Source organism: Lissotriton helveticus, chromosome 8, assembly GCF_964261635.1.
Source record: "Lissotriton helveticus chromosome 8, aLisHel1.1, whole genome shotgun sequence".
Taxonomy (NCBI): domain Eukaryota; kingdom Metazoa; phylum Chordata; class Amphibia; order Caudata; family Salamandridae; genus Lissotriton; species Lissotriton helveticus.
In genome coordinates this window covers 322,465,129-322,492,805 of record NC_136069.1, presented here as the reverse complement: position 1 = coordinate 322,492,805, position 27,677 = coordinate 322,465,129, and the positions used below count along the sequence as shown (strand labels likewise).

The 27,677-nt window shown below is 42.1% G+C and overlaps 1 protein-coding gene across 3 annotated transcripts in view; it reads right to left on the bottom strand.

Moving 5' to 3' along the window:
• SGCG (sarcoglycan gamma) overlaps positions 1–27,677 on the bottom strand; it is a 1,080,151-nt gene that overhangs the window by 143,538 nt on the left and 908,936 nt on the right. For all 3 annotated transcript variants that reach the window (XM_078657093.1, XM_078657094.1, XM_078657095.1), the window contains exon 5: positions 12,766–12,885. In XM_078657093.1, the coding sequence (XP_078513219.1) occupies positions 12,766–12,885 (120 nt within the window). The remainder of the gene's footprint in view (positions 1–12,765; positions 12,886–27,677) is intronic.

Below are 27,677 nucleotides of genomic sequence, written 5' to 3'. Positions count from 1 at the left end.
ACACATTCACCACAACATTTGCAGCTCTGACTGGGCTGGTAAGTTCACAAAAGCAGTTACAGCCCTGACTGGGCTGACAATCACCACAGCTGTTTCAGCCCTCATTGGGCCCTCAGGTTCACATAGACTTTTGAGGTTTCCCTCTACAGCAGGAGTTGTCAGTGCTGTGGATGGTCCCCTAATCTCTCACTACGGGGTCCTCCTTTGAACAAAAAGCATCTGTAGCACCAGGAAAGGAGTTGAAAAAGTACAAGCTGATATGGTAAACAGATTTAAGTACAGGAATTACAACAACACCACATTAGAGACTGCATGTAAGAAGGTAGCCATACTGAAAATGGATGATATTCTTTTTGGCCTACAAAGGAAACATAGAACCAAACAGAAAAACATAGTTTTATAACACCATCTATCACATCTCCCACCAAGGTTTTAGAACTGCCATGGGGAACCACTGGTACCTCCCCACAAGTGATCCAGTAATGAGGCGGGGTCTCTCTAAAAAAAAAGACTCGGGTCACCTTTAGGAGAGCTATATCTATACGAGACACTGTGGTGAGGAGTGATGTCAGGACAGAGAAAACTACATGACTTAAACCCAAGGATGACTTAAAAAAATGTAAAGCTTGTAGAATGGGAGAAAACATCACTGAAATAGATATGTTTTGCAGGGATGCCCACAAAATCAAGGGACACCATATATGCAAGAGCACATAAGTGGTGTACTCAAGTGTACATGTCTGAAAACGTATGTAGGGAGCACCATCCTGCAGGTACATAAGAGAATTTTACAGCACTTGAGAGCTATTAAAAATCAAGACACTTCCACTCCATACATGGAGGTGATGAGACGAGACTCAAATACAGTGTGATCAATAGCATCCCTAAGGAAGTGAGAGGGGGTAATAGAGAAAATAAATGAAGGATACTGGAGTCCAGATTTCTACTAGCCACCATCAGTGAGGAACCTGGAGGACTGAACTGTGATGAGGAATTATATGTGCATCTGTAATCTGTCTAGTTCTTCTGATATGAGGGAATGTCTACTTGAACTTACTCTGTAGGTACGAGTTTGCTCTTGCTGCTGTTTGTTATAGAAAGCTGTTTTGCTTGGTTTCAATACTTGTTTATTTATTTTATTGCAGATCACGCTCAGGGGCAAGGAGAAATTCTAAAATCTGGGACAGGTCACATGTGGCCTATAGGAACGCAAGTAACATAGCATCAGGGGCTTTGCTGCTCTTAACATGAGTTGTTTGGCAACACCAGACTGTGTTCTTCAGTTAGGAGACACTTGGGGGATTAGGACCCAGGTGGGTTGGAGATGATACAACTGCTTTTGATTCTGTTAGTTTGCACTTTACATTACATGTATGTACATTGTGCACCCACACACCTTTCATTTTATTTAAACCATTCTTGGGGATAGCCCACTAGGGTGTAATACAGCAATGAACACAGAGATCTAACCAATTAATGTTAATATGCAACAGAAACAATTGATGGACGGAATACTGGACAATGCAAACATCCACCCGCAGTCACAAGGATCTGTGTTAAATCCATCATTGTTTTGCTCACCACACCACCCCTGTTTGGACTCAGCCATATGCAAATCAGTCTTGACCCTGTTGCTTGCGGGAACAGGCCAGCCCGAACTGCCAAGCCAGGTCCTCCCTGGAACGGAAACAAGCATCCTGGGACCGGTTTCAGGGCATCACCCTTCATCAGCCAGGCTAGCTTGAATCCAGTGGTGTAGTGAGCACTGGACCCTTGTCTGTGCATACCCTCACCACTTAGGGCGACATATGCAAAAGTAACAACTGATTGGCGGAATGCTGAACAATGCAAACATTCACCCCCAGTCACAAGGATCGGGGTGAAATACATCATTCTTTTGCTCACCACACCATCCCAGTTTCCACCCAGCCATATGCAAATCAGTCTTGACCCTGTTCCTTGTGGGAACAGTCCAGCCCGAACTGCGAAGCCATGTCCTCCCTGGACTGAAAACAAGCATGCTGGGACCAGTGTCTGGGCATCACCCTTCATCAGCCAGGCTAGCTTGAATCCAGTGGTGTAGTGAGCACTGGACCCTTGTCTGGGCATACCCTTACCACTTAGGGCGACATATGCAAAAGAAACAATTGATGGATGGAATGCTGGACAATGCAAACATTCACCCCCAGTCACAAGGATCTGGGTTAAATCCATCATTCTTTTGCTCCACCACACCACCCTAGTTTGGACCCAGCCATATTCAAATCAGTCTTGAAACTGATCCTTGTGGGAACAGTCCAGCCCGAACTGCCAAGCCAGGTCCTTCCTGGACCGGAAATAAGCTTCCTGGGACCGGTTTTGGGGCATCACCCTTCATCAGAGAGAGACCCTTCCACATAGGGAGCTCCAACGACACGTGATAAGGAGTCTACACAGTTCTATCATCAGTTGTTATTATTTTAATGTTTTTTATTTTCCCCACAGGTATCAAACAAATGATCTAGGGACTGGTTAAAGTTGTAGAGGGGTTTTGCGTGAGGGGAGGGACGGCGACAGATCATTCTGGCTAGACACGTTACATGGTTGCCAAGTTGGTGAGTTGGGGGACATGTGCGGGTGGCAGGGAGAGTGGTGGGGGAGTTGGGGCAGGGAGAATGTAGATGTGAAGAATAAGTTGTTGCTACAAGTGGGATGCACTGCTGACAAGTACAGGTGCCTACGGTGGGGTTTACTGTGGAGGGCCGAATTGAAAAAATACAATGTGGATGCCAGGCCCAGGTGAGCTGAGTGACAGGAAGTACTCTGTATTGGCATGGAATATAATGGGCTGGGTAACAAGGTTATGGGGGACTAGGGGCTAGAAACATTAGGAGACACAAATCTGACGTAGTACTCTTGCAAGAGTGCTGTAGTTTCCAGGGAAGAGGTGCATATATAACATTAGCACATGTGGGTTTTACTACAGGATTCTATGGAGTAGCTATCTTGGTGAGGAAAACATCCTCTTCCATGTAGAGAAAGCATGGGTTGACTCAAACGGGACCTATGTGGCAGTAAACGGAATCAGTGTATATGCCCCTGAGACTCCAAAAGCCAACTTTGGATGCAGTGGCAAGGGTGTTGCTGGAGACGGACTCCTCTGCTCACATCATTGGGGGTGACTTAAATGAAGTTATGGACCTGTCCCTAAACCGCACTAGCCCAGTAAATGGTTCTCAGAAGGAAACAATCCTGGGGGTCTTTGCAGACACATGGCGCTTTAAGACCTTTGGTGCTTCCATCATCCTACTGACCATACATACTCCTACTACTCAGGTGCACACAGGGTGTTCCCTAGACTGGACTACATCTTCATGCCAGCTGGGGAGGTAAAGGGGCAGGAAAGAGCCGAAAACTTGGCCAGGGTACTGTGCGACCACTCCCCGCTTTGGCTGATGTTCCACATCGGGAGGCGCAGACCTGAAAGTTGAATGCTTGGAAATTGAAAAATGAAACAGTGTCTAGCGAAATCAGAATAGACACAGAACTGTATTTTAATGAAAAAAGGACTCAGTGGCGTGCACCCTAGTTTTGTGGGAGGCATGATAAGTAGTAATAGGGTGCAAATATCATAGCCCACAGGAACAAAATGGAAGTACAGGAAATGGAGGAACTGGAGCAGACACGGAGTTATAAGGCAGACCAGGGCCCACGCAGATCCAGTTGTATTGCATACAATCGAGATAACCTGCAGAGAATACCAGGTACTGGCACATCAGGAAAGCCAGGGCTGTGATCCTATCCATGCAGCATCATTTGTGCAATACAGGGGATAAAGCTTGGCGACTGCTAGCTTGGCTGGGGAAAGCAGCAGAGGCTAATTGGGTAAAGGAGATTATTGGAGATGATGGGATCTCCTGCGTTACACAGAAGGATATCACAGACAAGTTTCCAAGGTACTAACGGCTTTCTGAAGGACCCGGCCATTGACTGACGCTGCCCAAATATACACTTGCCTGGGGAGATATCACTCCCAACTGAGGAGGGATGACCGACAGACCCTAGAAGAAGAGGTAGGCTTAGTAGAAGTACTGACAGCTATTGGCAACTTGAAAACCAGAAAAACACCAGGTCCTAATGGCATCATGACAGAACTTTTTAAGAGGAATAACCAGCTCCTAGGCCCTTATCTAATATGTTCACTGAAGGCAAGGAAATGGGTGCATGTCTTCCAGATCACCACTGCGCCACCATTGCAGTGATCCATAAACCAGGCAAACCAACAACACAGTGCTGTTCATTCCATTCGATCTCCCTCCTGATCATCGAAACAAAAATCTTAGCTAAGATATTAGCCATTAGACTCCTTCTGGTCAATAATAACCTAATACATTGAGACCAATCCGGCTTTATGCCCAAAAGATTGACCAGGCTCAACATTTGTCGACTTTATAACTGACTTGAGGTGGTTCAGTCCAGGAGAGACTCGCACATAATGTTGTCCCTGGATGCTGAAAAGGCATTTGATGCTGTTCGGATTTGGTCCCAAATTTATTGCATGGATTGATCTTCTTTACAAAGTCCTGGTTGTAGACTTAGAGTGAATGGAGAATTATCTAATACATTTTCTATAGAGAGGGGAACAAGACAGGGGTGCCCCCTATCACCCCTTCTATTTGCTCTTGTGTTAGAACCCTTAACCTGCTTAATTAGAACTCATCCTGACCTGTCAGGGTTTCGGATAAGAGATGGGGAATTGAGTAATGTATGCTGATGTTATCCTCATATATGTCACCAAACCAACTGACATGCTACCAGTTATTTTCCAGATAGTTGAAAGGTATGGAGCCCGTGTGGGATATGGCATCAACTGGGATGAGATTAGTCCATATCCTGTAGGAGGCCCCTTTGCTAAATCAGACTACCCTGGGCAGCTGCACCTGGATAGGCAGGTATTTAAATACTTGGGGATATACATGACCTACAAAGAAGAAGTCAGCCTTGACCATAACATATGAAAGGTATGGACTCCATGGAGACGTGGAAAGGTGGAGGACTTTTTCTCCGACACTATTAGGGTGGTTGCACTCCTGAAACTCTTATACATACTCCAAAACACCTATCACAGGGTCCCAGAAGAAATGTTCACTAAAATAGATGGTGAGGTCAGGACGCTGTTATGGAATGGTGGTCATCCAAGAGTGGCACTGGGGACACTGCAAAGCAAACAATACAACAGGGGCATTTCCCTCCCCACTGTCCAGGCATACTATTGAGTATCACACTTAATAGTAGTTAACAACTAAAGGTATATACCTGGAGATCATCCAACATATGCACTAAAGAGAACCAAGTTCAAACCCGTTGGTACTCGATTACTTATATGGGGGGACAGGGTCTAGAAATCTACTGACAGCAACCCATTTGATGATTGATGCTTGGAAAGGGGTGGAGAAGATGATGAAATGGGACAAAAGACTGATATGGGAGACACCCTTATGGGTGAGGGCACAGTTGAAGTTATTTGAGAAGTTAACTGGTTTCCGGCAATGGGACAAGATTGGGATTTCTAAACTAGAGCACCTCATTAAGGAGAGTGCATTGTTTAACTTAACCATAACAATAAGGGGGGAGTAAGTGTCTGGGGTGGGTTGGTAGCATTGTTTAACTTTAGTTCCCTGCAGCAGAAATATCAACTGAATAACATCCTATACTATTATAGATATTTGCTGGTACATCACGCCTGGCAGATGGAGATGATAGAGGTAGATGACCTTCCAGAATATGCATCACTGGAGGGATGGCTCTTCCAAGGGGGGATAACCAGGAAATCAGTCTCCTGGGCAAATAAGACAATCATCAACAATGTTCCGGACACCCTGGGGAAACTCAGGGGGGAAATGGGCGGGCGAAATAGGGCAACTAGGCAACACAGCCTAGGAGGCAGCATTGATGCACAAAAGGGAGGTGGCAATCAATTCTCGCCTACGACTGATCCAATTTAAGTCCCTTCACCGAGTTTACTATGATAAGGCCTGCCTATATAGATTTGATAGGGCAGAGACACCTAACTGCATAGGATGTGGAGACAGGAATGGGTCATTTATACATAGGCGGGGCCCTGCTCTGTAATAATTACATGTTGGTCAATGGTGATTGAGGAACTCAGTAGCATCCTGGACGTCAGCTTACCTATTGATCCTAAATTTATTCTGTTGGGGATACCCATTGATGAAGATGTACCCAGAAGTAAACTACTCTTTTGCAACCTGGGGCTTGTGGTGGGAAATGTGGTGTAGCAAGGCATTGGGGAGTCCCCGAGCCACCCACCCTTTGGGAATGGAAAATTGGAATGGACCTTTATATGGTGGCCAAAATGGTGACATAACAGGCTAGAGGTTGCCCCAAGAAGTTCCACAAAATTTCAGGACCCTAGCTTAGGTATTATGATGTGGAAATGGAGGGGGAGGGAGATGAGCAATCCCAATTGTGATATCACTGATACAGTGTGCACGCAAGACTAGAGGCCTCTGCAATACATGTCCTCATAAGTGGGCTGTATACCGCTTCAGTACTACAGCATTCCACTGTTACACAACTGTGCAGTGAATCCTAAAGTAGCACTTTTGATAAATGTGATACTTTATGTCATGTGTTATTTCGAAGAAAGAATTAATTAAAACATTTCCGTTAAAAATATGTTGCATTAATGTTACTCATGAGTCTTTTACCTATGTTCTTTGTGATGTCTCGTTCATGTGACTATGTATAGATTTAGCAAAATGGCACGGACACAGTGACCAAGGCAGATATCTGCGGAAACATATCTGTTTGTCCTGAAGCTGTTGCTGTATGCAATAAATGATTCCCGTGCACCGGAGTGCTTGTCTTCCTTTCTGCATTGTGAGGAGGGGGGCTGGTGTGTGTGTGTGTGTGCTTTTTTACTGAAGAAAGAAATGTATGGTTAGATGAAATCTCAGTGAATTCATACCGTTTTGAAAGAACAAAACCACTGAAATTTACCAGTTATAGTTATCTCAAGTAACTATAATTCATGCCCTAAAGTAACTATAGCTCGCGCCCCCACTAAGCACAGTCTTGTCATCAATTATGTCATTTCTAATGTTGCAGTCAGTTTTTTTTTTTCTGTAGCGTGGAAGCCTGCGAGTTTGGGTAGGAGAGGAGTTTTTGAATTTGGACACATTTCTTTTTTTTAAAAACCTTTTTGTCCAGGGTGGAAAGTTATCCCAATCTGCCCCCTTATATCTATGCTTAACATTTTTGTAGGACTCAGGACTGAGTCCTAAGGTAACTGCTGCCACATCCTTGTTAAGGTGGTGATTGCCAATCAGATCTCACCTGGAGATCTGTCTGCCCCACGGATCCTCCGCAGCGTGAGATTTTGAGCTTCAATTGCTCAAAAACTATTGAAGGGATTTACACCAAATTACAAAAAGTACGATCTCTGGACCAACTTCTAGCTTCCTGCTAAATTTGGTGTAATTCTGTTTAGCAGTTTCTGGGATATCGCTGTTCAATATTCCAAAGGAAAAAAGGAATGGGAAAAACACGTTTTGGGATCCTCCGTTTGTCAGCCCTAGCTTGACAGATCACCACAAAACTTTCCAGGAAGCAGCTGAGGTGGATGAGACTTTTTTCAAGAAAGTTTTGTAAAGATGAGTCAAACTGAACTAAAGTTATTAAGAGTACAAAGAATATTTTTCTATGAAAATGCAGACATAGCTATAAATACCCAGTGGCACTTGCAATTGGAATGGATCGATTATATATAAATATACACACACACACAGACATGCTACTCTTCCGCTTCTCTTTTATTTATTCCGTGCTTTAGGAGGGTTCGAAGGGGCGGTAAGGCCTTTTATTTCTGAATGCCAAGGCCTGGAATAAGCTCCCCTGTAAACTGTGATGGACTGTTTCGGAGCCCATCTTCTGGGAAAAAAGGAAGACTTGTTTTTTCTCTGGGAAAAAGTAGTTCTTCGGTATGGGGCTGGGCATCTGGGCTCTCCTGCCAGTTACGGGACACTCCTCATAATATCCGTGTGCTTTATAAATCTACCATTCATTCATTCATTCAGACTCATACCAGTGGCAGTCGCCACTGTGTAGTTATAGTCAAGACCTAGTTACCATAGGAAGAGCAATTTTTAATTTGGCAATATCTCTGGAGCAACATTAGAAGTGTTGCAGCTGCCATTTCAGGACATGGGAATTTGGCCCATTGTCTAGAAACTTTTAAAAAATAAGGTTTAAGAGGGCAGGGTAGTGGTACCCTGACTCCCTGGACCTTGTGGGCGGCCCAGAAGGACCACATTTTACTTAAACTATTTTGATTGCTGCAATCCCGCAGGACTTTTGTTGGAGCAAGCGGGATTCTCCTGCACCCGCAGGAGTCTCACAGGAGTGAAGGGGCCACATTACCACCCACAAAAATCCTGCAGGATCTGAAAACCATAACAAAGGGCGGAGCAAGTGTTTGTGGTGGGTTGGCCGCATACAGGCAATTGGCTCCAGTCCCTATGCCATCCCGCACACTGCCGAAGGCAATGTGCAGCTGGGGCTGTTGGCTATCCACATGGGTTTAGGCGCTAGACCTCAGAGTTCCATAACATTATATAGCAACTTGGCCTTTGAGCCTGTTAATCTATATGGTCATCGAACTCTTGGGTGACTTGCAATTTCCTTATAATGTGCAGCAGGAGATACTCTATATATCAATCTTGACAGTGGCACTGGTGCACACACAAGATTTCAAAAGAAGAAACGGCCTGTCAGGTGCTAGGGTTCACTCTTGGGAGTCAACAGTGGATGGAGCACTGATGGCTTAGTGCTTGGGAGGGAATATGACTGCACCACTGTTGATAGCTATGTACCTCGTTAGTAATGCTTTAATGCTGTGTGCTGATATAATGAAGTCTATCAATGTCTTGTGGCCCGTTTGACTTGCACACATAGTAACCCCACACTAGCCTCATCTGCTCCCCACCTAACACGCATGCACACAGCACAGACAGTGGGGTGCTTGTGGTTACAGGAAAACTCTTCAAAGTATGATCTCATTCTACTACAATAATAAACCGAATAGGGTGTGCGTCTGTCAACATTCTTTACGTATAGACAATACACAACTATAATTTAGAGCAGAATGTTTCTTATTAAAAGATGGATGAAAAGCTGCTTTGGACCACCTTTTAAAAACAAGCTTTCATCCAACATTTAGTGAACAACCACCTCAACTCAATAACTGCCATGAGGAAAAAGTGCTATAATAAAGCTGGATTAAACAAATCCCACAATTTAACTGTTCACTGTTATCCCACTGTCCAGTTCAGACATCCACTTATTTTGAGCACATTCAGCAACCTTTTGCTGATGGGGCAGACAGCGTTACGATATGAGGAATAAGTGCTATGTGTTGGACCGGCAATCCATTAAGTTGTCACTTCCTAGACATTTTACCTTCGGTCTTTTTGTTGCTGAATACATTTTTGTTGGCTTTAGAACTTTGCGCACTTTCTCACTGATAACCAGTCCACCCCTAAACATGTTGCAATTGGTATGCACCTGTCTGAAACATTTAATTTACTGATAAGTGCCTAGTAAGTGGTACTTTGGTACCCAGGACCTGTACATTAAATACTACAAGTAAGCTACAGCACACATTGTGCCACCCACTACTGTAGCTCTAAACCTAGGTCTCAGGCCTGCACTCCTGCAGCCTGCCAGTGTAGTTTTAAAACTACTATGACGACTTGGCAGGATAAACACCTGCCAAGCCTCACACCTTCCTTTTTATTACATTTGTGTCACCCTATAGTAGGCCTTTTCCGCTTGGAGGGAAGGGTGCTGTTAAGTTAAAAAGTAGGACTTCTGTCATTTAAGTTTTACATGTCCTGACAGTGAAAATCTCCCAAATTCGACTTTCAATGCTTCAAGGCCTGACTCGCTTAACACTGATTCTCCTTTGTGCAAACCACTAAAGACTAGACTTGGAATGGGAGCAGCTAGAGACGCAATTCTTACGCTTTTGCATTTGAATTTAAAATCCTCTTAAGTGGTGAAGATGGATTTTAGCTCCTAATGTTAAAAATACCACTTTTAGAAAGTTGCTATTTTTCTGCCTGCAGTCTCTGGGGCCTTTTCTGGGTGTAGTCTCCCTGTCTCGCAGGCTGATGAATGTCTCTCTCGGTTGTGAATTGGAACGACATACTAGACCACAGGGGCTGGGTGTGCTGAGAGGTGAACGCTTGGCGTACGATGAGGGAGTGGAGCTGAAACTCACACCACTTATATTTCAATGACCTGTTTTCAAACTCACACAATGACCAACACTCCAGGGGTCAGACATCTAGGCATCTATGAGGGATGGGAGAGGAACTGCTCAGGGCAGGGTTTGGTGTCAATACTCTGCCTCTCAATTCAAAGGTTTGCACCTGGATAAAAAAGCCCATCTCACCGACTGCCTCAGATTATCATTGGACTGGAAAGTATAAGACAAGACAGCACAGCTGTTTGCCGTGCTTTATGAGAGACTCTCTTTCAAGACTCATCAGTGACGTCAAGAACCAGTTGACTGGCCCCTGCTTGAATTTTCAGCACTAAAAGTTGCAGAGGCCTCCCTTGCTTTTCCCTGACCAGAACATGACCTGGTCGTTGCTTGCTGCTTTTCTGCTTTTGAAGGTGCTTGTCCTAAAGGACCCTTGGGTGCTGAAAGAGGGTTCTCTTCCCTACTATTCGGGCATGTTTCTGATCATTGACTCCGAGCGACACAGAGATCTCCGACTTCGGCTCCGAAGCGGTTCCGATCAATGACTTCCGAATTTCCTGATGCCCCGACTCCAATCGAAAGCTACCAGTGGTTCTGCAGTCCAGCAGCCCCCTGTCCAACTCCGACAACAACAGTGGCTTCCTGACTCCAGTTCTGAAGCAAACCCCAATCCACAGCTTCAGTGACTCAGACGCCCATCGGCTCCTGAACGACATCCACCCCGGTCCGACGTCCACTTCATCTCTCGCACCATGGATGCGGATCTCCTCGACTCAGATGACAAGCAGCTCTAATCATCGATCACCTTGACTCCCACAGTGTGAGCGAACATTGCCGGGTGGCGCTGCCGACTCTGTGAACGCTTGCATTGTTTGCGCCCAGCTCGAAGGTAACTCTTTTACTGGGCCCACCTTGCTCCTCGACGCCAGCATGACTTCCGTGTGTCCTTCTCAAACTACTTGGCTTTGGGCCGACTCCGAGTGCTTCAGTGCTTTCCATTTCTAAGCGCTATTTTCTCTAATACTTTGAAACTAAATATCTCAAGATCTACTGATTGGATTTTGACATTTTGGTGCCATTGTATTTATTAAAATGTACTCTATTTTTCTAAATCTGTTTGGGACCATTTTAGTGTTGTGGTTTCATTGTAGTACTGTTTTGTGTTACATAATTACCTTACATATTGCTCTTAAGTTAAGCCAGACTGCGTGTATCCACGTTACCAGAGGGTTAAGCGCAAGGTTTAGTTTACATCCATGGTTTTCCACCCTTATTAGGAATAAGTGGTGCTTGCTTGAAAAGGGCTCATACCCACTTCAACCAAGTACCTGATTTCTAACATTAAACATCAATGCACATTTTTCTTATTTTTTCTAAAGTTCAGCAGAGTATAAATGAGGCTGTGTGTGTTTACAGATTGACGCAAAAAAAAACCTTGGAAAATATGATCTTGTTTTTAATTTATTATTTTTTTCTAAGGCATTACAAATGGGCAGGAGTAGGACACAAATGAGCAGAAGGGGAAGGAAGTAACGTGGAGTATGTGTTAGCTGAGTGAGAAGGGAGACAGAGGGTGAGCCAGGAAGATGGTGGAGAGAGAGAAACAGAGAAGGAAGAAGTGGGAAGAATGTTTGTTGGCTGAGCAAGGAGGCAAGGAAGGGGTGGGGAGTGCAGGTAAGACAGCATGATAAATGGAGGGTTGGGAGCAAAGCCAGCGGGGGGCGAGAGCCAGGAAAGCTGTATGCTTTCATCGAGGGCTCAAAATAAAACACTAATAAAAATGCAAAAGGAAAACAGTTCCATCACGTCAGCAGGAAAAGGGTTCACACAACTCATCCAATCAAAACACCGTGAGACTGAAAGACTTCTGGGAGGACAAAAAACATGAATAGAGAGGAAAGCTATAATATGAAGATCAGGCATCTGAGATAGCAATCCAATCAAGAACAGGGGTCTAACTCAAAGTTCAGTCTAGGTATATGTGTTGGAAACAATAAATATATAAAATGTCTGTAGCCAAATCCAAGAGTATACCTTTTTATACTTTGCATGTTTTCTATTATTTCCACTTTAACTCATATCCAAGCTATGGGTGCTTCCCTAAGGTCTGCTTTGATTTAACTTGAAAACTTTGATTTGTTCAAAGGTCGAGTGAAATTATATGATTTTGAATAGTACAGTATGTATGGCCATTGAACTACCTATGCACAATTCAGCACAAATACTCACAATAATGCAGCAGTGAGGTTTTCAACACTCAGTTGTTTTATTTTTATTGACATCGTAAACCGCAGGGGGTGGCAAAGGTACATTAGCCTATGGCTGGAGGAGAGGTGAAGGTATGAGATTGGCACTACAATGGTGCGGTCTATAGTGGAGATAAGCATTAGGCAAAGCACGACTGTTCAATAAACACTGTTGCTAAGGTCTGACTTATTTGCACTGGCAGCCATTTCACATTTCATCGTTCCTTTCTCAAAAAGAAAAGATTTCCAAACCTGTGACTCGAAGTTTATCGGTGCCGACTACAACTTCATCTTCATTGGCAGAAAACAACATTTTCCCATTGTTGGAGTTGATCTGAAACTGCTGTGCATTAGCTTCTACTAATTCCGGTCCTGTGGAACAGAAAAAGAGCAGCAGTTACCATGTGCCCTAGAACGTATGCACAGACTGTTACCATTTGAAGTGGAAATTAGAATCAGTGCTTAATTTGTAAAAAAAAAATAAGTGCCAGGGTTCTCGTCAGGAGGCCACTGTAGGTTACGTCGCTATGCTGCCAATGATTATAACTCAATGAGATTACCTACACAACTGCTAACAACCACACTCCTACAAGTGTGACATTTCGGACTATTTCAGGTCCCCAAAGTTATAAGAATCGCTTGGGCGGCAAGTAATAGTATTTTTCAATGTATATTGAATTAATAATTAACTGTTGTTGTGGTCATCTCTAAATTAGCCAGACAGCGCCACCTTGAGGCAGACTGTCACAAGCGCTGGTGTTGACAATTTAGTGCCGGGGCGCAGCACTGGAAACCACCAGCTCAAATTAAGCACTTAATTAGACACGATTTAACGGGAATACCAGCAAAACAATGGTCCTGATTATTTTTCTCAGGCAGTACTCAAGCACGTGGTCTCGCTGATGGGACAGAGGAACACATTACAATTTTGAGTAAAATACTCCAAACCGTGATTCAGTTGGGTAGTGCCTATATGTCCCTTACACAATATAGTGTAAGCGCATTCAGAATTTGCAAAGGTTAGTAGGTCCTCAAGGGGGATAGTGATACGTGTCTCCAAATTTCTGCATGCAGCTTGGCTGATTAGACATAAAATGATAGTCCCTCAATTGCTAGTAATGCAGCTTGAGTATTCATTTTCTGCTAGCACAGAGCATTTTATTATTTTAAGGATCTTGTCCCGATTGTTACACTTGCCTAGTGTTAAGATATTCGGTATTCTCAATTTCCTTTTTACTTGGATCTTGTTTGAGATTTATCCCATGCTCTATATAGTAGTTATCTGGATAAATTATTCTATGGTATTTTATTTAAACTGTTTTAACTTGATGCTTATTTGCAGTACGTGCTTTTATTTGTTTGCTCTTCAAATTATGCATATTTTTTAACAACATGATGAGTTTTAATTTGCTTAGTTATAAACTTTTATGTTCGATCTGTCAATAATCTTACAAAGGCAGCGCTGGGAAGAGCAGAGGGGACTGACATACTCCCAAACTGGTTTAAACAAAGGCTGTCTATCTCGCTCTCTCACACACTCATTTTTTCTTTATCAGCTATTATTTATTGTCATTCATATATTTCCTTATAGGTTGAATGTACTTCTGAGTGTACTGTCAAACACTACGTGCACCTATGAAGGCTGCTCCAAATTTCCTAAATAAATGTTGACCCAGAGGACATCACACAGATTCACTAATGGCTTAATATCAGTAATATCACAGCTGTACAAAACGGACACAATGAATAGCACAGCTTCTGTGCTGTAGACTCATAGATATATCAGAAATACAATGTAGGGTTTAGGATATACCCAGCAGGTATTATCTCACATACATGAGGACCCGTGACATGTGCATCATCAATCTTTTTCTTTTATTTCACATCAATCATTTTACAGTGTAATTGTTCTGCACAAAAAACATACCAGCTCTGTTTAGTAATAGTGTAAAAAGCACGTGGGCCACTGCTGACAGGAAAACCTCACCAGCCGGCACAGTGAAGGTACATCCAATGGCACCACACAGGATGCATTAACTCTGAGAGCCTGCGCATTTGCTCCTCCCACTGTGGCAACTACAGTGCTCTCGATTCTACCCCCCCACAAAACAGATATATATAACTCAGATTAACATCACATCATGCATTATACACAGAGGGCAACATAGATGAGGAGGCGGATGTTCAAGAGACAGTAGGAGCATTACTCCATGTAGCCAATGAATTACCCACAGTCTGTTCCATGGCAGGGCTGGCTTCAAAATCTTCTCCTTCAGCATCATGTGACCCTGGGTCACTGAATTTGTTCTTGAAAGCCATCTGTCGGGAGTCACACGATGCACAAATCAAGATGGGCGCCTCCCACTGAGCTAGTGCAGAGACTGTCCTTTATCCATGAAATGTTTGCTGATTAGGGCTCCTCTCACCGCTGGTTTCTGTCTTTGGAAACCGCTTGTGGCCAACGCTTTTTAGGACATTGTTTGTTGAGGCTTGGCTAATTTATTTTCCAGAGCCTCTTCCAATTGATCTTCATCCAGTGAGCTCTCTCTGGGTTTGCTGTGTTGTTCTGTCCCAGGGGCAGAGTCAGTCTCAGGAAAGGGTGCGGCTGATGCCTAGAACACTCCCACAGCTAGTTTTATCTGCTGTACGGCTTCATTTGGCAAAGTATTATTTCTAATTGCCATCTTTTCTTATTATTACTTCGCCTATATTAAATACAAGTTCTTTCATGATATGGAAGGAAAAAAAATACATATATGCCTAACAAACGTAAACAAAATATACATGAATAAAATAGGGTTGGTAGTATTATGTCTTCTCCTGGTCTCAATAATAAAAATGGAGTTGCTATTCTTTTGAAAAAAATATAACTTTAAATATTACCTACAAATTCGAATCTGAAGGCTGCTACCTCAGTTAAAATCAAACTATAGACTACAGTTTTGCATCTAATTAATGTGCATGGTCCTACAAATGATGATCCAGATTTTTTGTCTCTCTTCACATCAGAAGTGCTAAAACTGGGTAATGTACCACTTATTATTGCTGGTGATTTTAACCCTATATTTGATCCTTTACTCAATAAAACTTCTATAGCCAAATTTCGTCCTCCAAAATCTTACTTTGCTTTGAAAGCCCTTTTTAAAACTACTAAATTGGTAGATGTTTGGCATTTACATCATGCTACATAAAAACAATTCACTTTATTTTCTAATCCTCATACTTCCTACTCTAGAATTGATTATTTATTGATATCCAGTCACCTTCAGATATTGATCCTAAAATCCAGAATATTGTTATTTCTGATCATGCGCTCGTGTCATGCATTTTATGTCTGAACTCCTCTCAACCATATCAGGGTCGTGCATGAATACCAATGTCATTCTTAATGAAGAAAAGAAACCAACATTTTTAACTGCAATTTCCTGATTATTTATCCTTCAATACTGAAGGTTCTACTTCAATGGTTAATCGATGGGATGCATTTCAGGCATATGTCAGAGGAGAAACGATTTATCATAATAATTGGATAAACAAATTGCAAAATATGAACGTCTTTTTATTAGATCTAATCACATTAAATATAAGACACAATTACAAAAATGTAGTTATAAATTAATTTCTATATTATGCAACAGGGCAAGCAAGCATGTATCTAACTGCAAAGCTAAATTTTGCTTAAATGCGAATAGATCTGGAAGATTTCTGGTGAATTATCTTTGTATCAGGAAAGACAAAAATCAAATTAATACCATCCAGAGTTCTAATGGTCAAATGGCTCTTTCCTATAAGGAAATAGTAATTGAATGTATTAATTGTGTTTCAACCTTGTATAATAAATCTCCTCCTCAAGATAGGTTACATATTGATCAATTTTAGGATAGGTGTGGTCTACCTCAAATTTCTCCATTAGTTCAAAATAAGTTAGAGTTACCTATACCTTTAGAGGAAATACATTTAGCTCTCAAATCACATACATCTCCAGGTCTAGATGGCATTCCTGCTGAATTTTATAAAGAATTTTCACTTCACCTCATTTAATCAATCTATTTACTTACTTCAGTAACACAGGATAAACTTTTAGGTCCTTTACTCAAGTTTTGATTATTATCCTTCCGAAGCCTAATAAAGATACTGCTATTGCTTCAAATTATCACCCCATCTCTTTTATTAATTAAGACTGTATATTGTATGGAAAGATCCTTGCAACTTGGTTAGTTACTGTGTTGCCTAGCATTGTGCACATTGATCAATCTGGCTTTATGAAAAATAGACATTCTGTGAATAAGATACGATTATTTTTTCATGCAATTGAAGCAGAATCATCATTTCATCAATCGGCTGGTGTCCTGGCATTGGATACGGAAAAGGCTTCTGATAAAGTCCATTGGCAGTATCTTTTCTGTACCTTGTATGCATTTAATTTTGGACCTTTGTTTATTCGTATGATATCCACTTTATATTATGGTCCGTTTGCCAAACTTTTTATTAATGGCCACATTTCATATAATGTTTTCCTTTTTAGGGGTACTAGACAAGGTTACCCCTTATCTCCTTTGCTTTTCCTTTTTGCTACTGACCGTTTAGTAATTGCTCTTAGAAATTCTTCAGTAATTGAGGGTCTCAATATAAATAATGTTTGTATTAAAAGGGCACTTTATGCTGATGATGTTCTTCTATATATTGGTAATCCTGTGTCTTCCATTCCCTTATTACTGAACTTAATCAACACTTACTCAAACATTTCAGGATATACACTACATACTAATAAAACAGATTTTTTTTCCTTTAAGTGTTCATTGTACTCCTGATATTCTTCCGAACAAAGAAATTATTTGGCTAAAAGATAAACTTAAAAATCTTTGTATAATTTTTTGCCAATCCATAAAATAACCAGTGTCTTTAAATTGTGATTCTATTCTAGATCATATTAAAGAGACATTTCTAAAATGGTCAGCTTTACATTTACCTTGGTGGGGGAAAGTTGATGCTATTAAAATGGGTATTGCTAAAAACTCTTCTATCTTCTTTCTATGATACCTGTTCAATTTCCACTTAAGCTTTATAGGAATATGGACAAACGTCTTTCAGAATTCATTTGGAATAACAAGTCTCCTTGTTTGAGGTATATAAATGAAAAGCAAAGTGAAATGGTGGATTTGTTTTACCATATTTTCTTAATTATCTTAAAGCTTTTATTTTAAAACAAAGCACCTTATGATTCCAACATACAGAGTTTACTAACACACCATCATAGCTTTGTATTGAACAAAGTTTGATTTCACCATTTCCTTTACCTGCATTGTTTACCATGCCTAATTCAGCTTCTCTACTAAATAAATCAGATTTCCTGGAATCTACTAAATGAATACTCCTAGATTTAGATTTGATTTTTCAATCTCCTTTGTCACGTACAATAAATTTATCGCTATGGTATAATCCTATGTTTAAGCTAGCTTGCCACTCAAAGTTTTGGCAATCCTGGATTAAGGCAGGTATTTTTTATTTAAAAGATGTTTATCATAACAATGCCTTTTTAACTTTCTATGATTTAAATTACAGTCATCAGATATTTATAAAAATAAAGTCTTGTGTAATTCCATCCTTCATTCCTTTTCAAATAATTTTCCTAGTACTACTACCTCGGATTTTGAATTGTATATGCAAACAATTGCATGATCATCCCATGCTCTGTCATTGCTATATAAAAAAATTAAACAATGGTGCAGGAGATAATATTGACTTTATTTCTTCCTTTAGGAATGCAGAACTAAATATGTAATTGGGGAGAGGATGTGGTCTCACGGCTAGACTGCCGACTTGGGAGCTGGGAAACCAAGTTTCGAACCTTGGGGTCGACACCACATCCTGTGATTCTGGGCAAATCACTTAATCTCCCCGTGCTTACCAAAAATATGAATGTGTCCATGTGTGATGTAGCTGGTGCTCATGAAAAGTGCTCCAATACATTTGGGTCGAGTTCACGCTATAAAAATATGAAGAAAAAAATATATTTCCAGATATTTAGAGGAAAATTTGGTTGAATAGTATCTAAGGATGGCTGCCTGTTTCTTTACACCAAAGTGATTGCTCTATATTACACATTTTGTCTATGGACTCCATTACAGCTATTTAATCCAAAACACTTGGATACACCTACTTGTTGGAATTGTTCTTTACATATTGGAACTTTTCGACATGTATTTTATGAATGTCATATTATTGAGAGGTTTTGGAACGAGGTTTGGGAAATTATTACTAAAATATTGAATATCTCAGAAAATGGAACACATAGATTATTCATTTGTAAGTCAGCGTCACTTACTTCCAACTTATCTGTTATTAATAGCAAACTTCCAGATTTCTTGATTACCGCAGCTTTAAAATCAGCTACTACTAAATGGAAAAATGCCTCATTGTTATCAAGTCATGCATTGTGGATTGGGTTGTTTTTACCAGAAAAGGAGCAAATGTGTCTTTATCAGGCATAGTCCATAATAATAATATTTATCAACTATTTTGGAAACCAATTGATGACTATATTGCATTATAGCTTTAAATAGGTTTTACTTATAATAGTAGTTTCCTCTAAGACTAAAGATATTGGTTGAATTTGTAGTTCTGTTTAGAATTGTTTGTATTGATGAGTATATTTAATATCTTTTTTTACATAAGCATAATTGTTATTGTATAGGTACTACATATTTAATTGTCTATACTTCTTCTGTAAATTAGATTATATTCCTTCATAGTTCAGTTATTTTATTGATATCATTTATTATGTACATTATCTGGTGCTTTTTTCTGTATAGTCTTTGTATATGTACTTTGTTCTAAACATTGAATAAAAAATCTTAAATATTAAAGTCATCTGTCATTCGTAACTCACATTCTTCCCCTCGTAACATCTTGAAATAGAATGTGTTGTAAGTAATGGTGTACCCATTTCTACATAGAGGTCATGGTGCTTACAATGTCAATAAATACATTACATAGGGATGCGGGTCAAAATGTGTGTCATTCTTGTGTTGAACTTTTAACTTGGCAAGCACCAGATCCCCTTTTTGTAGATTCAAAGACTTGGCTGTGCAACGATTGTCAACATGGCATGTCACTTCCTTTTTGCCATCTGCATCCTTTTGTTGAGCATGGCAGTTTATACAAGAGCTTGGCTCTTCTATGAGGTAGGAATGGTTGTTCTGTTTTTCCTCTCATACATTAGTGCAGAAGGGGGCAATGATTTAGTGCCTAGAAATCACAGAGTATCTGGCCAGACCATATCAAATAGGGCTTGCTTTGTTATTATAGCAAATAGCAGAAAGTCTTCAAGTTGGCCATGAATCACTCAAACAGGATATTTGCTTGGGTCACAAAGGTTTGAATTTCCTATATGCAATCCCTAACTTCCTTGCAAAGTCTATGAACTTTTTTCTAGGGAATAGAGCATCATTTTCAGTCTTTAAGGGGGCAGTAATGCTGAAAGATGAAAATATCTTGTTCAGTGCATGAATGGTTGTGTTAGCTTATGTGCACTGTATTGCTATCACCTCCGAAAATCTGGAGCACTTGTCAATGGCTACACGTGAATGTTGACCAGTCGATGTAGGAGCAGAAAAATCAACACCCTTTTTTGGAATTGTAGCCATTTGAAGTGGTTCAGGAGGGCTGTCTTCACGTAGGGCTTGACAGACATGATACTAAGGTCCTGAATTAGAGTTCGGAGGATGGGTTACCTTGATATAAACTCAACAGATATCCATCCGCCGTATTACAAGTACATTATATCCAAGGGCACTTGTAATACAGTAGGCGGGATATCTGTCATTTTTATGACAGAGTAACCCACCTGCCTAACTCTTACTTCAGGCCCGCAGTTCCTTTTCTTTCTCTTCCACAAGTTTATCAAGCTGGGGAAATTAGACCAAGACATGGAACTCCCTCCCTCTATCCCTACGCCAGACAGAAGACCCACAAACCTTCAGGAGACTACTCAAGACCTGGCTCTTCGACTGCTAGCTGCAGCCACCCTCCCCCCCCAGCGCCTTGAGACCCTCACGGGTGAGTGGTGTGCTCTATAAATTCTATGATTGTTTGATTGATTGATTGAGACCTTCTGTCATAGGAGTCTCTTGATGGCTACCACCCCTCTGCGTCCTTAGTGCACCAGTTCTATTACTTGATCTTGAAGCATTTTTGGAATGATCAGGTGGGTTCCACACAGACTATTAGGCATTTTTAGTGGCAAGCCAACAGGGCTTCATGGTTTTATGATTAAAAAATACGGCAAGAAGGCTTGATCATCAGTCACAACTGTCAAATATTTTCTGTGTAGAAATAGATGAAAATGGTCACAGGTTCACACAAATGCTAGTGACTCCTTTTCTGCCTGGGACTAGGCCATTTCAGGCTTGATGAGACTGTGACTAGCATGTACTTTATGCATCTTGGTGCTTCAGGGTTGCTGTCTTGTTGTGCTAAGATGGGTCCAAGCCCCACAGGGCTGGAACCAACAGTTACTTGAGTGGTGGCGGAAGCTTCATAACAAGACAAATTGTCAGCAGTTGGAATTTGATCATGTATTGCTTGAAAAGACCCCTGGCACTGGAAGGACCAATTGAAAGCAGAAACCTTCTTTGAAAGGTCTTTAACTAATGCGCTTATGGAAGTGAAATTTGGTAAGTTTTCCGAGCAATTACTGGCAAGCCCCAAAAATAAACAAAGGGCAGATATGTTGTATAGGGCCAGCACCACCAACATCATTGTAAGGTTTGCTGGTATCAAGCATCATGCCTTCTGCTGAGAATATGTATTCAAACAACTTGAGAGAACTTGTTCAGAGGGTGCATTTGTCTTTGAGTGTTAGACTGAATGCTTGTAATGCATGATGCACCTTGATGCGAGCTGCATCATGCTCAACACATTTTCCAAACACAAGTTTGTTGTTGCGGTTGTTTAGACAATTTAGGAGGCCCCATATGACTTTACATATTTCTTCTTGGAAGATCTCAGGGTCAAATGAGGCACCAAAGCTGAGTCTTTTGTACCTATAGAGGCTACAGTGAGTAGAAAATGTCTTTAAATATGGAGTTAACTTTATTCACATCAAGAACTGAGAAGACAGGTGCACCATTCAGCGGATGTATCATGTCTTGTATCTGTGACAACAGATGATTCTGTCTTTGAATAGCTCAATTTGGCTGGCGCATGTCAATGCACAGACCAACACTTTATCCTACCCTTTTTTTTAGGGACAGGAGCTAAGCACGATAACTTTGTTGTAGGGCCTTGTTCGGGTTCAAATACATCCATTTCTATCAAGTTTTTGAGGTCATCCCTGACTTGTTTCTGAACACTAAATGGAATGACTCTGCAGTGTTCAGTTCAACAACTGGCCTGATCGCAGTGTCATTGAGTTGGTAAATCAGCCAATCATTGAGTTTGCCTGTGATACGAAGAGCTTTACAAACAGTTTCTCCGAGCCTTTGTGTGCATTGTCAAAAACACTGTGTGCAAGGTGGCACAGAAGATTAAGGTGATCCAACTTAACTGCTGTGTGAGTAAGCACCCTGGGTCTGCGACTCCCTCCACTACATACATGTCTGTCTGTATGGGCTGGTCTCCATGCTTGAGACATAGACAGAACACTTTCCAACATTTGAGGGATTGCTTTGACCCATATGCTTATATGCATACATCAGCATCATTTAAACCAGGCCAGTGCACTAGATTTGCAAAATCAGCCATCAGTCATCATATTGATAGTAGCTTCGGGTGTCCACAAGGAACAAGGCAGCTGCTCCATACATGATCAATTTCATTACAATGATGCTCTGATTCGAGAAAACGTTTGCCTTCCAACTTCTTTAAGTGTCTGATGTGGATAGTGAGGATGAGGTGGGAGAACATGGATGAGCAAATTCCTCTTTAACATGTTGGCGAGTGCGAGGCGCGTGTTTTGATTTGTCTTACTGGGATGCCTTATTTTCTGAATCCTGGAACACTGATCTCCCCCGCCCCTCCCTCCCACCCCCGCTCTGACACATTGAAAACAGATGTGACCTTTCATTCCACAGACGTGTAACATGTTCTAAGCCACTGACATACATCAGAATGTGGGAAAACAAACCACATCGTGAACATGCACGTCTGACATCGCTTTTGGACAAGCACATATTCTCAGTTCTACATATACATTGTTCTTCTTCTGTTTTAAATTGTGGCGATCCATCACATCTGCTTGGTATTCAACAGCACAGTAGGTTCCAGCCACAGATAATATGTCTTCAAGCTATCTTGGCTTCTGCAAGGGCTTCTGTCCGTAGTTCTTCCTCACTCTTGTAATTATCAAAATCACAGTGCTGCACACGTTCTTTCAGTCTTGTCACAAACACGTCGGTTGTCTCCCTGTGACTGAATGAAACAGATGTCTTTCATAATCCTCATTTGTCTTTGGATACAAATAAGTAATTAACTGTTGCTTCAGGCCACCATAAGAAAGAGTGTCAATGTCCTTGATATATGATGTCAAATGGAGTGGAAGCTCCGCCCATGCTTTTGATTGGCGCGCGTCATCCTTTATGATAAACCCTGGCCCGTTATGCCATTCACAAAGCATACGGAAGTAATATGCATGCTCCGACAAAGGCCGTATGTAACCCTACCGGCATATAATGTTTTGTCAAACCTGCTATCCCCCCCCGGGTGACCGAGTTTGTACTGTACCCATGTATACTGTACCTTGTAAATACTTCAATAAAAAGTACTGGAAATAAAAAAATTTAAAAAGTGGTGCTTTTTGGTGATCGCCCTCTCTCCTTTAGGCCGCTCCCACCCGGACTGGATCATTTGCTTGACAACTGTCGTGAGGGTATTTCTTATCTAAAGGAAGCGTCCACTACAGGCAGCCAAAACGCGCATGGCGCGCTTTCACTTTCCTATTTTTTTTTTATTCGCGCAATGGCAGGGCGACAGCGTGTTGAAAAAGGTTTCTTTTATCATTTGTTGTTTTGATGTCCATTGGTTTCTGTTGTTATTTTAATTGAGTTTCCTTTCTTTGTGCTTGGCTAACGGTAGACATATTTGTAGAAAATAGGATTCCATAATCCCAGTAGCTTTATATATGTCACTTGCTCTCTTAGTGGTATTAATTTCGTCATCCTTAAAATAATGAAAGGGGGGCGTGGCTAGCAGCCGAGAGTGATGGCTGCTGCTTGAACGAGCTCTGCCCATCCACGGCGACTTGGTCGCGATATGGCCGATTGACCCAGATTGTTTTCAGCGACGAACGCATAGAAAGTTATCTGAAACCCCCCTTGAGGCAGCGGAGTGCGTTTTACGGAGCCTGTGGCCCTGGACCGGCACAGAATCGCAGCTGTAGTCTGGTGAGCCGAGGAGACAAGATGGCGACGCCGGCCCGCAGGGACGGATGGACGTAGTAGTTCCCTGACGCAGTGACTGCCGCCCTGCGGTGCCCGCAACTCTGGCCTGTGGCGTCCTGTTGTGAGGCGGGTGTGTCGGCTGGTGCGCCGCTGAGCGGTGGAGCGGCCTCCCTCGCCCTTGTACCGCCGGAACGAGACGGAGCATCGACCTGAGGGCGGGGCGCTAATCGAGGCCCTGGCCTGGAGGCCTGTCCGGCGCTGGAGGCGTGGGTCCGAGTGGCGGCCGAGCGACAGGGAGACTGTCTGGCGCTCCCGGCGGCCACCGCGATGCCCCTGTGACCGTGGAGGGGACGGTGTGCGCAGGAGAGCAGCTGGATCAGCGGCCACTAAAGTGAAGAGACCCGGTGAGACGCCGGGGAGTGGCGGTACCCGAGGCCCCGGCTTTTGGGCCTAGTGGAGATACCCTTCGTACACGGGGGGATCGGGCCCGACCTCGTACCCAGGCAGAGAGACTCTCTACGTAGTCCAATTGGAGAGCGCCCTGTTTTTTTGCTCTAACGCTGTGAGCTGGGGGCCTGGTTGTGCTTTGGCTGTGGGGTCAAATTGATGCTGGACAAAAAGGTCGATGGGGAAGGAGCCTGCTTGTTTCCCGCATTTGTTCCCCAATAACTATATGAAACTGGATACTGCTTGACCTTTTCATTACCCATACTGTGTGATACAACTGGGGTCTATTGGCTTTTTGACCCTTATCATGTAGTGTAGTTCCTATCATCCCAATAGGCTCTGCGCATTGGAATAATATCTTCAATAGTATAGACGTAGGACAGAGGTTAACTAGGTCTTCTACTGTCGATATTAGACTTAAAGTTATGTGTGTGCCAGCTAGCTCAGAGTTCACTAGAAACTTTCTCGAATAGACAAGAAGGGATTTAGTTTCTGACAACCATAGAACCTGACAACTTTGCTCTCCCCTAATCAAGAGTGTATCTCTAGAGTCGTGTGAAAACAAAAGACAACTTATTTTACTCAGTCAGTTCAGTGCATTCTTAGTTTCACCAGATTGTAGAGAAAAGGAAGAGACGGGCGTGTTCAATAAAAGATGTTATTTATTGATCAGTCTCTTTTCTCATACAAGAGAAATGAATCGCTATTATTGCAATACTTATTGTTAAGTAAAGTGCATACAGTAATAACAGAATTATAAAATAATACTGTAAAAGCATTGATATGGTTTCTGAGCCATATGGTACTTAAAATGAATAAAATAGATACATACATATATACATTGACTAATCGTACTCAACTGGTGCTTCTAACTACGCCTACCCCAATGTACCTGACCTAAGCCTAATACGTGGCGGGAGTAGATAAGTAGCAGTTTAAGTTAAGTTTGCTTTGCCAAGAGTCTGCTTCAAGAATTCTCTACAAAGGATGATTCAGTTTAGTACCTGGGAGTTTAGAAGGCTGGAGGGCTGGTATCTCTATCTCAGGTCTTGATATTCCAGCTGCCTGCGAGGGCTGCTTGGAAGCGCCGGAGCTGGATTTCTCGGCAGGAGAAAAGGCAGCGTCTCTCTCTCTCAGCGCGTCAGAAAGGAGGGGCAGCGTCTGTGGGCTTCGCTGTCAGCTGGGCTCCTCGGCAAGTCTCGCTGCTCCAATCTTGTCACCACCTCGTGTGTTTGCTTAAGGCAATGTCGGTATTATTTATACCTGAAAGGTGCCGGGATTGACGTAAGGATGGACATAAATACGTCAATAAGGATGTCATACGAACTGGTCGTTCGCACATTCTTTACTGAAGTTCTCGGCTAAATCAAAACAATGGCTGTGGGGATTTCCCAGGTCGTGGTAGGTTTGATTTGTTTTGAGAACACCGTATGCCTATTAGGGGGCTGGAGGAATAGTGCTTGCCTAATGAGATGGCATGCGCTATGACCTAATCAGATAACGGGCTTCTGTGCCGTTGTGTGGCTAATCAGATAACGGATTTCTGTGCAGTTGAATGGCTGCTAGTTAATTATTAACCAGACAAGGGTCAGAAACAGGGGGATCGATACAGTACCCATAGTAAATACACCACACCCACTCCACGTAATCTATGTCCATATTTACAAGTCTAGGCATAGTAAACATACTAGTAGTGCATGTGTATACCGAACCACCCCAAAATACAATCAAATGCATTTTGTAATTGCAAATGGGAAATACACGAAAAGATGAGTATAGTCACTATATGCACTTCAAGCAGTATAATAATGCTAAATCTAAACGCATATTTTGAAATCAGCATGAATGAAATGCGGAAATTACACATGAAATGGCTCTTAATACAGAAGAAAAAAGTCGAGACCATCTCATCACAAAAATCATAATACTCGTGAACATGCTAGAGGGTAGCTAATGTCTCTTGAGTAGCTAAAGATAGAAATTTTGTTCTCTAAGAATAGTTTTACTTTAAGCAGAAGATAAGTGTCCCAAAAAAATCGTAAATATTTTGGAATGTAAGGGGAAAAAATGTCTCGCTCTCTGTAAAAACTGGTGAGAAAATTTCTTTTTGCTTTATTTTCAAAGTTAAAGGCCAAATACAGGGTGTAGGGAACGCCGTGTGCTAGTTTGTTCAAAGTCATTCTTTCTGCTCTGGTGAAAACATCATATTGTTGAGACTTTCGAAAAAACTGTCAACTGCTTCTTGTGAAAGTTCCACTAACTCGGATAAATTTTGTAACATGTATTCATGAGCATGATTGCCTTCATAGATGTTTCGATCAGCATAGCTGACAGAAGGTTGTACCTGATCGATGCTGCTTTCATCTTGTACTTCACAACTCTTCAATCGTAGTGGTGAAGTCTCCACGAATGCCGTCATCAGGATTGGTAGCCGCTGGGGACAGCACAATGCATGAGCCGTTACCGGACCCAACAAAGTCTCTGCGTCCATTGGCACATCCGATTGTAGTGTCAGACAGGTGTCCAACACGCATTCTTCGCCGCATAGCAAGCACCTTAATACAGGCATAACACAACTTTGCCACATCGGTCTGAATGAAAGAAACCAAGTCATGTTCAAATCTCGTTGCCGTGCTAGTCCAAGGACTTTAGTTATGCGGTCCCGGTAGCCAATAGCTCGGATTGTTTCTTCCATTATCGCTGGTGTCTTGTCTGTGACGTGGTTTGCCATAGCGAAGTAACAGGATCAAAAATAGGATGCCTGCCACTAGTGCCAAAAGGAGAGGAAGTCCGCCAAAGATGGAATGGACAAAATCAGGAAAAATACCCAGGATGGCTTTGAATGGGGTTAAAGCTCCCGAAAACACTGTCTTAAATACACTCGCGATTCCGCTTATATCAGAAATATTTAAGATTTCGCTCAGTATTTCTGCGAAATGTATGGGGGAATTGGTTGATAACAGTGAATGAATCTCAGCCGTTGTCCTTGCAACTTGGAGATCATACGTTTCTTTTGATGACGTTAACATGGTTGACGTCTGTAGGAGCACTGTCTTCATTCTGCTTAAAGTATCAATTCGAATAGAAGAAATCTTCAAACTGGGCCACAACCTTGCCTCCCTGTCTCGGGCATCGTTCGGGAACAATACTCGTTCACAGCACATGACCTTTGTAGTCACGGTTATGAGATAAGGTTTTCCGGGCAGCAGACTGCAACATCTGCGATCTACAATTAGAATGTAACTCCCGTTCGAGAGTCTCTTAAAGAATGGTTCTATTTGTGTTGCAGGTGTGCCTAGCTGGTGACATGAAAGGTTATTTGAGTTCCCTTCACATGCT